This window comes from Miniopterus natalensis, chromosome 13, assembly GCF_054644295.1.
Source record: "Miniopterus natalensis isolate mMinNat1 chromosome 13, mMinNat1.hap1, whole genome shotgun sequence".
Lineage (NCBI taxonomy): Eukaryota > Metazoa > Chordata > Mammalia > Chiroptera > Miniopteridae > Miniopterus > Miniopterus natalensis.
The window spans coordinates 23,503,411-23,518,119 of record NC_142093.1 but is presented as its reverse complement, the minus strand read 5'-3'; the positions used below and the strand labels follow the sequence as shown (position 1 = coordinate 23,518,119).

General features: G+C 50.5%; 1 protein-coding gene across 2 annotated transcripts in view; it reads right to left on the bottom strand.

Moving 5' to 3' along the window:
* PRKCE (protein kinase C epsilon) overlaps positions 1–14,709 on the bottom strand; it is a 412,732-nt gene that overhangs the window by 18,855 nt on the left and 379,168 nt on the right. For both annotated transcript variants that reach the window (XM_087823528.1, XM_087823529.1), the window contains 3 exons: positions 7,616–7,754; positions 4,194–4,382; positions 716–862 (listed from right to left, as the gene is read on the bottom strand). In XM_087823528.1, coding sequence (XP_087679654.1) covers positions 716–862; positions 4,194–4,382; positions 7,616–7,754 — 475 coding nt within the window. The remainder of the gene's footprint in view (positions 1–715; positions 863–4,193; positions 4,383–7,615; positions 7,755–14,709) is intronic.

Here is a 14,709-nt window from a genome sequence, read left to right as displayed (position 1 = left end):
TCCCTCCCAGCAGAAGGTCACTGCCAGGACATGGTCTTTGCTCTGAGTCAAGCCCAGCCTCAGTTCTGTTTTGCTTTCCAACCTCTGAGCTTCAAACACCCTTTACTGTACCCTCTCCACTGGCATCCCCTAAAAGGCCTAGGAGCCTGGAAGGAAGGGTGTGCTGAGGCTGGAGTGAAGTCAGAGGGACAGCAGGACAGACAGGGGACAGGAGATCTCTGATATGGCCTAAGGACCTGGCCTCTTACAGAGCTGCCCCCCCCAGGGGCTCCCAGGGGACAGTCCTCACATGTCAGTCACTGAGTCACAACTTCACGCTCTGTGTTAGTTCCACATGACTATGGCTATTATTTAGTTAATATTTTTCTTTAAGTGGACTCATTTAGAAAACAAACTTGTTTACTTATAAAGAAACCTTGTATCACTACCATACATGGACAACTAGTACCATCTATAACTTTTAATCAAAATAAATAAGCAAATCTCTATTAAAGCAAACAATGTGTTTGGCGTCCCATGTAAGCCGTCGCCTTGGCTAGGGCTGCAGGTTACACGTTTTCTGCAGTGAACTCTGAGGGCTGCAGAGGTTCTCTTAGGGAGCGTCCTGGCCCCCTCGGCCCTCGTCATTTTGGCTGTAGCACGCGCCCCAGCCCGCCTTCCCACGCGTGGGGCCCAAGCCCAGCCCCGGGTGCGGGAGCAGCTGCAGGCCACTTACAATCCGAGGCTTGAAGGGCGGCTTTATCTTCTTCTGCTCCAGGAGCACCCAGTCGATCTCCTTGAAGAACGGGTGCTGCTTGATGGCGTCCTCGCCGTTCTGGGCCGCCACACAGCCCAGGCGCTTGTGGGGGTTCTTGGTCATGAACTGAGGGAGCGAGGACAGAGAGTTAGTGACAAAGGCCCAGCAAGCAGAGGCAGGAGTCAGCCCAGGCAACACCCTCAGTGCCACCTCCCCAGCCTGTTTTCTGCACTTTTAGCGTCTTCACCCTTGTGGGTACTTGTGAACTCATGCAGAACTACGATGTGCCAACCACCATTCTAAACACAGCGTGTGTGTGAGTGTGTGTGTGTGTGTGCGCGCGAGCACACTGAGGGGTTTTACATTTTTTGGCTGGTGTCTTATAACCCCTCACACCCAGGAGAACTTATTCCTATTAAATGAGTCAGCTGCGATGGCAAATGTTAATTTAATTGAAAAGATATATAACAAAATAATCTTAAAAAAATCAGTGCTAGTAGGTAGAAAAATTCCTGAGAGCCACCCCAAATAAAGGTAAGGGTAGGTGGGTGCATGTGGTAGAGAAAAAGTGTTACATTTCACAGGGTGAAGACTGAGTCTGTATTTAAACAAAGGAACTTGAGAGGACAAACTATAAGCCAAAGGAATAAATTTATAATGGTAGAACTTCAGGCTTCATCGACAAGAAAGACGGGGAGAGCCTCCTCCTACCTCTTGCCTGGTGCCCCTGAAACCAAAGCACATGGGCACAGACCGAAGGCTTCTGGAGGGGCCAGAGAAACGGATAACAGAGGAGAGGGGTGGTGGGCAGATGTGAGTTAGGAATGGCACCAACACACTTCATCTTTCTAAGCAAAGTCAGCAGAGGTCACCCTTGCTCAGACACATCGGTGGCTTCTTTCCACCTGCAGGATAAAGTCCACACCCTTACTTCAGCACCCAGAAACTTCTTGGTCTGAACCTACTCTCTCCTGCTGGCCTTTAGCATACTTTCCCCCGGTCAGATTCCCTTCTTCGGGGCCTGTGCATACTCTAAGAACCAACACAAATGCTGCCACCTCTGCGAAGCTTCCCCAGCTCCCCCCGCCCCTGCGGAGACCTGGGACCCCACGTTTCTTGTTTATTTAAATTATAATTTGCCTAAACATCTCCTTCCCTTGGCAAGCTCTACGATATAGGAATCAGCTCTATGCTCCCAGCGCCTGGCTCAGCGCCCAGCTCCTCTGGTGCCCTAACTACACGGCAATGACTGGAGGGGGGACTGAAGGCCGGGCCTCAGGGCGCGCGGGGAGGGTGGCAAGCTGCAGGACTGGCACTCACGGCTGCCCGGCTGTGCACTGCAGAGCTGGGGCGAGTGGCCTTCTCTAGAGGTCTGCCCTCCTCCAGGGGCCCCAGCCCTCAGGCACAGCTCAGCGGCCAGTCATGGAAAACCCGGCCTGGCCCTAGACCAGGCCACAATGTGAGGAAGTGAAACGTTCCAAGGCCGAGGGAGGGGAAGACTGCTCCTTACTTCCTCAGCGCTTCCTGTCCTCCCATTCTGGGAGGGGACAGGCCAGGGCTAGGGATAAGCAGACAGGTTCTAACGCCCCAGGAAGCTGCCCCTGAGCCAGAGGCTCCTCTCACAAGCCTCTCTCAGAGGCTTCGCCCTCACCAATGGCCACACAGGCACGGCCTCTAGCTTCTGAACGTCCGCAGGTCAAAGTTTCTCAACCTCTGTGCTAATGACATTTTGGACCGGATGCTTCTTTGTCACAGGGGCCGTCCTGTGTATTGTAGGATGCTCAGCAGCATTCCTGGCCTCTGCCCACTAGTGCCAGTAACAAGCCTTGCTCCAAGTTGTGACAACTAAAAATATCTCCAGACACGGACACTGCTCTGGGTCATCTAGATGAAAGGGCTCAGCTGGGGTGCTGGCAGGAGGCTCGCAGGAAGGTGCGTCAGGCTGGTGTTCAGAGCCTGGGAGTGACCAGCCCTGCGGGGCTGGTGTCCCGGCTGCCTTGGATGCTGTTCTCTTCCTAGCCAGCACCTGGCATAGGGCCTGCCGCATACTAGATGCTCAATAAGTACATGTTGAATAAATGAATGAGGGGATAAACATACTCTGCTTCCTTCCCCGATCTTATCCCAACTGTGACCACATGTGGATGTATTTTCTATTCATTGCCCACCTTCTCCTGCTCAACTGTAAGCCCTGCTGGGGGGCCGGTGGCCGTTACATTCACCAGCACGCACTCAGCATCTGGCACAACAGCCAGCCCATTGGGGGCACTCAGTGTGTAGCAGTTCAATATGAGCTGAATGAGTTACTGGAAGGGAAGGAGGGAGCGAGAGAAAGGGAGTCGATGAGGTGGGGGGGAGGGAACGAGGTGAGGGGTAGAGGAAGGAAACCAACTGTAGCAGAAAGTGACATGCTCTGCTGTGGCATTGTCCTGAATATGGTATGTGTCCCTCCAGACACCTACAGTCATTTGAGATCTTTTTTAACATTTTCATATGATGAATTATGTTAATTGATTATGGCAAATGCTAGTGATTTTCCATTTATGATAGTGATATAAAATTTCTTTGTAAAGGACACATAACTAGGTAAATATTGGGGGTGGACTGCAAGAACAAGACAAATGAATCATGGTAGAGGGGACTTGGATACGGCAAATTTTGTGACTGGACTTCGGGGCTTTCCGACGGCTGAAAGAAAGCAGCACTGTAGTCAAGGTCCCTGGGCGGTCACCAGGGTCCTGCCTCAGCCCAGTGGGGTGACCCTCCCGGGTAAACTACTCTGCTTAGCTTCCCTACACCTCAGCTTCCACAGCTTTCCCATGGCGACAGGTAACCACTTATTTGCCTCAGCACAAGCGTCTTATGTTGTAGAAACGGCTGCCCTGAGCAAGGACTATCTTCACATGTGAGGGATTATCTGTAGGGCGGGGACAGTCTCTGTCATGGGTCTGAACCCAGCCTGGCCGCAGAGATCTTCAGAGGACACTTCTTTTCTGATGAGCTCTTCGGTCACAGCGATGCGGCGGTGGACACAGGTGCACAGTGCTCTCCCTCCTCCCTCTCCCCCATCGCAGGCCCAGGGGAAGACAGGCCAGGTGACAGGTGTGGAGGCAGGGCCCAGCCCCAGGGCCTAGGCACAGGGGTGATCCCAGAGCAGTTTGAGTTGGTTTTGCTCCATTGAAACTGGAGGACACCGAAGGGCACAGAGCTCCCCTCAGGAAACACAAACACCCCGTCCCTTCCCCACAAGAACGACTCGTCCAGGCCCCTTCTCTCGGCAGCAGCCTCACTGTAGGGGCTGGACTCCAGTGGGGACGGCCCTCAACACCTTCCATTCAGAGTGGGCAGAGATGGGGCAGAGGGAGGAGGGGAGAGGGGGAGGGGGGAGGGAGGGGGAGAGGGACCGAGGAGGAGGAGGGAGGTGGTGGAAGGCCGGGGGCGGGCGCGGGTGGCTCACCGCTCTCAGGATGCTGACGGCCTCCTTGCTGAGCCAGACGGGGTAGAGCACGTCGTCATGGAGGATGGACTCAAACAGGTCATCCTCGTTGTCGGCCTCGAACGGGGGCTGCCCAGCCATCATCTCGTACATCAGCACCCCCAGTGCCCACCAGTCCACCGAGGGGCCGTACTCCAGCTCCTGCAGGATCTGCTCGGGAAACGGGGCACATCAGAGCGCAGCAGAGACTGCGGCCCACAGCCACACCTGCGCCACGCGCCCGGGCAGAGCCGGGCCCTCCTCTCCAGCTCGGCTCGCTCCCTCACAGAGCAGAGCCCCGGGTTCAGAGAGGCAGGGGCAGCTGAGCGTGGGAGGCACTGTGCCGGGGGCCAACTAGCAACCCTCCAAAGTCAGTACCTACAGTCTGTCCCCCAGCGGAGACAATCCGCTGTTTCTTTGTTTGAGCGCCTTGGCTCAGGGGACTCTGAGTGCTGAGGAGGCCACTCTCCAGCCTCCAGGAGGCGGCACAACTGAGTTCTATGCCTCAGCAGGTGATGAGGAGGTGCCCCCAGGTGAACTGTGGGTGCTCAGACAGGATGGCTCTGTGGGAAGCACAAAGAGGCCCCGCTCACTCTTCCCCAGGTCTTCCAGAGCCTTCCCATTTGAGTGGCACCTTTCGTAAAAGTCCTTTTAGGCTTGGCCCTAATTGTCCGCTTTCTAATCGGCTTGTCTGTGATGGAGCTGGTGAGAAGGAGAAGGCTTTGCACGCCATGGGAGGACACCCAGAGCGGGAGCTCACCCTGAGTGGGTCAGAGCTGGAGCAGAAGAGAAGGGCAGGCACTGGGTCTGGTGCCAGGCATTACCTAGGGCTGGCTGCCATTCCCGGGGAGTGGGGGCTGGGCGTGGAGAAAGGAGAGGGTGTGATGGGGGTTAGCCAAGGGCATGTGGTGGGAAGAGAAGCCCTGGGGCAGAGGTGGCGCCTCAGAAGCTGTCTCTGGTTTCAGGTTAGCCCGCACCTCACACCCCCTCCTCTTTGAATGGAGGCTTATGCTTTCTGAAGCCTATTCACATTCCATGCTTTAATCTCATTAGATCCTCAAAACATCTTGATGAGGTGGGTAGGGCAGGAATTGTTATTCCCATCTGAAAGGTGAAGAACCTGAGGGTCAAAAACGTTTTGTGACTTGATCAAGGTCACATGAGGGCACGAGTGTTCAAGTCTGGCCTGGGATCTCAACTCTCAAGTCTATGCTTTCCCCACCCCACCGCACGACCCAGCAACAGTGGTAATGATGGAGCCCCCATTTATTAGCCAGTGCCTGCTGTGGACCGGGCACCGTGCTAAATGCATTAAAGGCACACTTCCACTTAATCTTCCCCGCAGCCCTCGCTAAAGGTAGCAATATCTTTATCAGCTGTAACTTGCCTACATAAGGCCAGGGATTATTAGCCAGTTCACGTGCAGTGGTGATTCTGCAGAGTGGGTACAAGTGTAGAATGGGAAGACGAGTGCCTGGGCCTCCTAAACGAGATCAGAGTTGTTCATTGTCAGTCTCACCAATGGAGTGCCTTCCATGAAAGTTGGGTGGGTGTTTTGTTCATCATAAAGTGAATGCTTGTCTTGGGCTGGGTCCTTAATTACTACACTGGCCTGTCAACCCTTTGACTCTGGTATCAGCTCAGAGGGACTGGAAAGCATCCTGACGATGAAGGATGAATGAGGAAGATGCTGAAAAAGCCGGTCCCAGTTGAGAGCCTTGGCTTTCACTGATTGATTTCTCCTTGTGGGTTAAATTCCTAGCGTTCCTGCTAAGGGAGCACACTAGTAGAGACTGACGGAAATCTCTACTCTTCAAATCTCTTAGAAGATACAGGCTCTAATGAGAATTTGTCTATAACTCGATCCTCATTTCTCTGACCCTCCCCAGGCCTCCCCAGGTCTGGTCCGGTCTGTGAAGTCTCTCAACTGTCCTTCGGTCTCACTCTGCCCTCTTAGCCACACTGCTGACGCCCATCTTCTTCTGGGGACAGATCTGGTTACAACCCTTCTACCCTGGGAAGCCCTTAGTGGACCCACAGATCCTACGGGATAAGGGCTCTTTATTCTAATCTCGTTCATCGCTAAGGCGCTAAGAACTCTGTTCTAGCCACACTGTTTTCCTTTCTTTAAAAAGGCCAAGAATGTTCTCATGCATTGTCTTTGCTCACGTTGGAGTGTCCCAAGTTCTCATTCATTTATTCATTCAACAAACCATTCTTAAGAGCCAGGTTTGTGTTCTGAATCCAGGAAGTACCCAGATTAGAAACACAGCTCTTGCCCTAAAGGATTCATAGCCCCGGGATGCTGGGCCTCCTCCCCTGCCCACCCCCACTCAACCCTCCCTATTGTTTTCAGGAATGTTCCCCACCCCCACCACCAAAGGAAATCCTGCTAATTCTTTACAACTCAAGTCATTCACCAGGTGCTCCAAGGAGCCTTCCCTGATCCCCGAGGATACCATCTTGTGTTTCGAACCTACTGATTTCTACTTAATTAGTTGTTTACTTACCTGTCACTCCCTCTAGACCAAAAGTTCCTTTAGGAGAGTGACCGTAGTCTAGGTCAATTCTTTATCCCCACATTGCTTTGTGTCTAGCAGGTGCTCAAACAATGCCCACTGAAAGGAAATGCAATCTAAATGTACTAACACACACCTACCCACCATGGGCAATGCTTCATGGGGATTGGTATACTTCCTTCCCATCTTTCATGTATAACCACCCTCAAGACCATTTTTATTAAGTATGCATAATAGGCTATGTTTTAAATCTGAATCATATCCCACTAGGTACCTCTGAGTTAGGCAAGCTTGACCTGGAGAAACTTAAGGCAAACAAACACTTCATGATGAACAAAATATCTCAACAACTTTCACAAGTGGCAACCCATTGGTGAGGCTCAAAATGAACATCTCTGATCTCCATTATAATGAGGCAGTTAATCTCCTCCTACCCTTCCTTCATCCTGTGTGCTCCCAACGTAGGATCGCCACTACACTAGAAATAGCAAATTACTCCTGGCTTTCTTGTAGGCAAATTATAGCTAAATTTATTGCTGCCTTTATCAACGGTGTTCCTTTAGTCTGATTAGAAGTAGAAACTGATACAAGTCAACAAATTTCTCTTGGTCCTAGTTCCATTGGTAGTTCTGAACTGGAATAAAGGAGAAATAATTAGGACTTGCCCAGATTTGGGGTATGGCCAGTTACTTTCAGCTCACCCATTCTCTCCCCCATCACCCCCACTTCCTTATGGAGAAATCAGCAAGCTTCTTCTCCTTCCCTGGAATCCATCCTGGTTTTCTGGAGCCTTCCCCGAGCGTATCAGGTGGCCCCAGTCCATGGGGATGAAGCCCTGGCTCAGCCATGGCAGCAGGAGGAGGTGGCCCTTGCACAAGGTCTTACCTCGGGAGCGATGTAGTCAGGAGTCCCACAGAATGTGGTGGTCGTCACACCATTCAGAATCCCTTCCTTGCACATCCCAAAGTCGGCCAGCTTGCAGTGACCTTCTGCATCCAGAAGGATGTTATCCAGTTTCAAATCCCTGTAAGACAGGCCAGAAGTACACGATTAATGCTGCACTCACCCCAATAGGGTCTTCTTGAGTTGGAGAGAGGTGTGCATCTCAGGGAAATCTGCTCCAGGAAAGTCCTGAGCAGCCAACTTGCCCATGATGACCAAGCCCTAAAGGTGTCTCCATTCTCCCCAACACGAAGGAGGAGCTTCTGCAACCCAAGGACTGCTGTGGTGTAACAAAGTTAGTAGCTATTAATTGAAGCTACAGTATGTGCTGAGATTCACATTATGGAGGCCGTGATATAAGAGAAAGAAGCAACTTATGCCCCTGCCTTCCTGAGTTAACCATGTGGATCACCTGGAGGAATGAGACTGACACATGTTAACATCAGTGAGTCAGATAAAACCACATAAGAGTCAGATGCTACTTTATAGAGCACTTGCATTTCAGGGGAGGGGTCAGTGACGGCTGGTGCAGGCAGGAGGGCTTCCAGGAAACAGTGACTCTCAAGAGGAGCTTGGATAGACAGGCAGGTCTGGAAAGAGAAAAGGTGGGAGGAAGGAGAAGACCAACACAGTAGATGCAAAAAGTAGTGAAGAGATCAGAGAATTGGGTCCCAGTGAATGGTGAGGCAAGACAGGCATGTTGAAACCACCCACAACGAGCCTCGATGCCGGGAAGAGGGGTTTGACGCTTATGCTGAGGGCACTGGGAGCCCTGCCTGCATGTGCACCATCTATTTGCAAGACCAGTCTTTCAGGAGCAAGCAGGCTGAGTAGGGGTGGGTCTGGGGCAGGAAGGAACACTCTAGAGCCCGGGTGGTTCTGTGCAGAGTGAGGACTGTGGTGGCAGCTGGATCAACTGGTTCAGCTCCCTCGTGGCCCCTGTTAGTTTGGGGCTCTGTGTAAAATCTTGTATAAAATACGGGGTTCTGGCTAAGAATTCCCTACCAAGCAAGTCTGCAAACCCCAGACCTGTACCATAGAACCTAGACTCTTGAATGGAGGTGCCCCCCCCTCCCCCCGGGACTTCCTCAGGAGCCACTCTGGGGTGGGAGGGTTCTCGAAAAGAAGGCCCACTCTCCTGCACAGGGAGCAAGAGCGGCCTTTTTCCCAAGCCTGCTGGCGCCTGGCCTTCAGCTCCTCCCCCATCAGGAATCCAGGCCTGAGTGCAAAGGTGGGGCAGGAAGCGTTTGGGGACTGCCTGTCTTGCACCCATGGCCCCATTTCCACTTACAGCTGGGACTTCTTGAGAGAAGAGCACGGAAATGTGCTGCTCTAAGCAAAGGCTCATGCACTACAGAGAGAACAGGGAGCCCGACAGCCCAGTCCCTGCCACGGAGGTCCCTGACCCCCACTGGCCACTGTGTGTGGTCAAGGCTGGGAGGGGGGAGCAGTGACACGAATACCAGCTTGGCTCCGGCACAGGCGGCCTGGGTTTTAATCAATGTTGTGGCCTGGTCCTGGCAAAGTCACCTTGTTGCTCTGCCACCTTATCTGTCAGGTCGGACCAGATACAGTCTTGCTCCCAGGCTTGCTCCAGCGTGAAAAGCAGCAGGTCTCAAATCCTCTTATGCCCATTTCCTTCATGAAGAAGCTGAGCTAGAGGAACCAGGTGCCCTGTCTGCCCACCGGCAAATGCTGGAGTCCTTGAGAGGCGGACACAGGCCCAGCGAGCTATGGCCCCTTCACGCTCTCGAATCTCGAGTTGCCTTTCCAAGACCCACGTGTAGGCATAAGGATCACCATGGCAACGCTCATCGTAATAGTAACAACAACAACAACATGTGGAAGGCACCCGTCTACAAGCCACATTCCTTCTGAACAATGCTGAGAGTTAGGGAGAGCACACTTGGCTATTACTGGGGCGGAAACAAGTAAATAGAAGCTGGAAGAAAGTAAGCGACTTCTGTAAAGTGACAGGGTGTTGGAGGAACTAGGACTGAACGCAGGTCCCCAGCTCCGGAAGCGGGCGTTCTTGCCCGTGTGCTACACGTCTTCCGACGCCAGCCGTCAGCCCCAGCTTTTTAAGGCCCCACGCCACTGCTCAGAGTGCTCTTGTAAAGCCTCTGTTATGTCCTAGAAAGGGCTGTTCTAATTCGTAGGAATGGAACAGACTCCGAAGAGTCCGCACCAGCCTGAACCTTGCCCTTGTTCTGAAAACTGAGACTCAGCCTTTCCTTCAGCTCAGGGCAGGAGAAGGGGGGCCGTCTTCTTTCTCCCCACCTCCCGCTCTTCTTTCCCTGCCCTGGGCCCCTGCACACCATCCCTTTGCTTCCTGCCCCCTCTCCCTGGGGGAAGCGCTGCTCTTGCCGAAGGCACAGGGTGGCCACCGTAGAGGACAGAGCTCGGCAGGCCGTTGCCCCTCTGCTGTGGTGAAGGGAGGCCGGAGACCAGAAGGTTCCTTCCCACCATCCTGCCACTGAGGCTTGATGTCCCACCACGAGTCACTCCCCGAAGTCCCCCTCCACTGTCTGTATTTCTCAAAAACTAACTCCCAACACAAAACCAAGCCCCATGGAAGAGACAGTGGCTCGTGTTCCTTTCCTTTGTGACAGGAAGATTAGTGAAGCCGGAAAGACCTCTGGGGGCCAGAAGGGCCTTTCCTAGAACTTTGGTCCTTTGGGGGTGTTCAGTCTCATGAAAAAGAAAAATAGTGACACTGCTGGGACCAGATTTGTCTGGTCCTAGGCTCTCAGTAAGCTCCTGCACGGATGCCAGGGAAGCCCAGGCCATGCTTGCTCAGAGAAAACAGGAGGAAAAAATGCCCTTCCCTTCAAGGGGTGGGGGATGAGGGCTGCTGAGAAGGCGGCGTCCTCAGGTCTGCTTGCTGCACAGCTGGCTGGAGGCTGTCCCCTCCTGGTTCCCCCCTTCTCCTTCCCGGCACAGCTGCCCAGGACCCCCGGCTTTCTACTTCCTATCCCTGGGCCACGCTTCTCCCACTTGTTGGCTTTCAGTGCCGCCTCTTCGCTGGGGCCCAAGTCTCCCTGGGGAGGGCGTCAGGAACAGATGTCTCCCCGCTGGGCCTGCTCTGAGGCCAGCCTGCAGGGCAGGGAGAGTGGGCTTGTCTCCTTCGTGAGTTCCACGCTGCTGGGTCATGGGCATGGACACAGTAGGTCCTTGTCAAACTTGCTCACTGACAGCTTCGCAAATGCTATTGGAAAAATGGTGCTAATAGACTTGCTCAACTCAGGATTGCCACAAACCTTCAATTTGTGAAAAATACAATATCTGAGATGTGCAATAAATGAGGTACGTCAGTATTCATTTATCCCCTTACCTTACCTTTCCCACTTAATATACAGTCGAGATCTTTCTGTCTTGGCACATAAAGAGACTCCTAATTCTTTTTTATGGCTGCATAATATTCTACCATATTTACTGGAGGACATTTAGGATGCTTCCAATACTGTGTTATTACAAACAGGGCTGCAGTGAATAAGCTTGTACTGGGTGAGCAAAGTAGGTTTATAGTTGTTCGTATGGAAAATAATATAATAATTAATGAATACTAATACAAAAATAAAATTCCGTGTTTCATGTCCTCACACTGCAAACCTACTTTTGCCCCTGCTTGTGTAGACATCTTGCATATATATGGAGGTAACTGTACACATCTCTTACAAAAGAAATTTCTGAATCTGAGAGTAGAGTGTAGATTTCAGTGGATGCTGCCAAACTACCTGCCTCAGAGTGAACAACTGACACTCCCATCAGCAGCACATGACAGTGCCTGCTTGCCAACGTGCGATGTTGTAAAGTTCCTGGTAGTCGATCAGTATCTCAGTATATGCTTAAGTTTTCTATAAGTTTGAATATTTTTCATATATTTTAAAGTGATCTGTATCTTTTTCCCTGTGAACTGTCTGTGTCCATTTTCCTTTTGTGGTGTCTGTTTTTATTGATTTTGGGGTGCTCTTTCTATATTAGGGCCAAACTTGGTGTGGGCTAAAAATTATATTTGTCCTAGTTACTGTTTTTGACACTTCCTTTTAAAAATTGATTTTAGAGAGAGAGGGGAAGGAAGAGAGGGAAGGAGGGAGCGGGAGAGAGGAGAAACATCAATTTGTTGTTCCTTTATTTATGTATTCATTGGTTGATTCTTGTATGTGCTCTGACTGGGGATTGAACCTGCAACCTTGGTGTATCAGGATGACGCTCTAACCAACTGAGCTACTGGGCCAGGGCAACAGTTACTTTTGACACTGCTTGCAGTGGTTTTGCCATGCTGATATTACTTATTTTTATGTAACTGAGTTGACATTTTATTTTTGTGGTCTTTGGATTTTATGTCTTAATTTGAAAGGGTTACCCATTTCAAAGTTACAAAAGCATCCTCCCAAGGTTCCTCCTAGTACTTTGATGCTTTCATTTAATCAACTTGTCTTTGATACATCTGGAATTTGTCCTGATAAAAGGTGTGAAGTATAGATCCAACTTTGCTTCCAGACACTTGATGAGTTGTCCCAATCCATATGTTGAATAGTTCAGATCTTTTCCTCACTGACTGTCAAATACTGGTGCTAGATGTCCCACATGATTGGATCTATTTCTGTAATCTTCACTCTATCATATTGCTGTATACCACATTTTTTAACTTATTATAGGTTTGAAATACATTTTAATATCCAGTAGGGCTGGTCACCTTCTTTTTTTTCAAAATGGCTGGCTACTCTTCCTTATTTTTCCAAATGAACTTCAGAATCATGTGTCTAGTTTTTTTAAAAAACATCCTGGTGCTGATTTTATTGGGAACATGTTTAAAGCTGTAAATGAACTCAGGGAGAATTGATATTTTTATGCTGTTGAGTCTTCCTACCCAGTAATGCTGTTTGTCTATTTGTCCAGGCCTGTCCGTGCCCTTTAGGAGGATTTTAAAGTTCTCTCGTGTGGATCTTGTACGTATCTGGTTACATCTTACGGCAGCCTGCCGGCCATGCCAGTGTCCACGCTCACTTTCCTCCTTAGTGAGAGAAGTTTTTTAAAGCCGTGCACACAGCTATAAACTGGAATCCAAAGCCTTCCTCAGCGCTGGCTGTGGTTGTGTGACTACGTTCTGGCCAATCGGATGTATGGAAGGAAGGGCCTTCGAAGGACGAGCCTTCCTCCGCCTTTTCTTTCCTCCCTCTGTCCTGTTGCCTGAGTGAGACTATAATGCCTGGAGTCCTGGCATATGCTCCTTTGGCCAACCAGACAAGGACCAGCCCCAGGAACGGTCATGGGAATGCCACCTCCAGACAATGCTCATGTGAAAAACACACACACTCATATCTCATTTATGGCACTGCTGTCTGGGTTTATATGTTAATTGCAACTGAACCCACTTTAAATAATCCAAGTTATTATTTTATATGTTAAATTCTTATTGTAAATGGAGTCTTCCATGATATCCTCAATTTGTTGCCGATGGACATACAATCTGTTACTTTCTGCCACGATGCTGAACATTATAGAGGAGCTTTCCGGTTGATTCTCCTGGATTGTCCAAATCACCTGTAATTAGTGATTGTTTTACCTCCTCCTTTGAGGTGTTTATATTTCTTGTTTCTTTTGTCTGATTGTGTAGACTAGAATTTTAAGACCAATGCTAAATAATAATGGTGATAGCAAACATCTTTGGTAGCCCCTGATTTTTTGGGGGGAGAGGAGGCTCCCAGCAGTTCTTCCTCAGGCGGGATGCCTTTATCCTTGCCTTTGCCACTGGGCACCCAGGTTCACGGCTACCTTACTGTATTCTCCTCCGGAACGAGGACTTGTGAGGACTTCCAAGGAACCTCCCTTCCACCCCAGCTGCCAGAGGGCCAAGTGGGCTGTGGGGAAGAGGGGATGGAGCAGGCCATGCAGAGTCCCTCGAACCCAGGGTTTCTCACCCTTGGCACATTGGAGCTGGATTGACATTTGGGGCTGGGGAAGTCTTTGTTGTGGGGGCTGTTCTGTGCACCGTAGGATGTTGAGTAGTAACCCTGACCTCTATGCATCAGATGCTATTGGCAACCCTCCCCACCTCCAGTTGTGAGAGCCAAAAATCTCTCTAGACATTGCCAGTTGTGCCCTGCAGGGCCTCTGGTGGACAACTACTACCCTAACCTAAGTCTAAAGCCATGATCAAGGCTCCAAGATGGTCTGGTCCAGGTCGTGAAGCAAAGGGGGATTTGGGAGCAATGCTCTAGCTATCAGGAAAGAGTGGATTTGCCTGGAGTGTCCCCTGCTGTTTTATCCCTGGGAGACAGCAATCCAGACCGTCCCATCCCTGCTAACATTTGAAATGTATGAGGAAACTGAGGCTCAGGAAAGGGAAGTCCCAGGGTTGCCTGGCTGGCAAGAGACAGTCGGGCTGACTCCATATGAATGTCCGTGACCACCTTTCAGATCAAATGTAAAATCCACGAGTTGGAAATCGCTATCTGCTGACTGGACCCAAATTCTGTTGGGCTGGGAAAGGAAGGCTCTGTGGCGAGAAGGGGAACACAGAGACCGAGAGGTCACAGCCGCTGACGGGAGGATTGATTTAGAGGCCGCATGGTGTATAACCAAGGCTCCCTTGGGGTAGGAGCACCGATCTCTTCTAGAAACTCAGAAGACAGTAAGAGAGGAAATTCCCCAAATAATGTACCTTTAAAAAAAAAAAGATTCTATAAAACCTGAAGGGGAACAAAAAGACCTAGCAGTTAGTTTTATGAAGGAAAAAGAAACTTATCTTCTAAGACCAACTGTGCTCCTTTACTAGGGTGGGAAAGGGAAAGAGATCTGTGAGTAAAAGCGAAGATCCCGAAAATGAGTTTCTGTGAGGTGGAGGCAAAAATGGTCACATGCTGAGGGAGCAGTGTTAGGTCAAATTATCCTTTTACTTTTAACAAAAGTATGCTTTCAATGTGGTAAGAAATCAACTGTTGATAGCTCTAGAAATGTGGATAATTTTGGCTTCTAAGAATTGCCCCTCTCCTAGCTCTCTATGCACTGAATTTGGTGTCTGGCTTATGCAG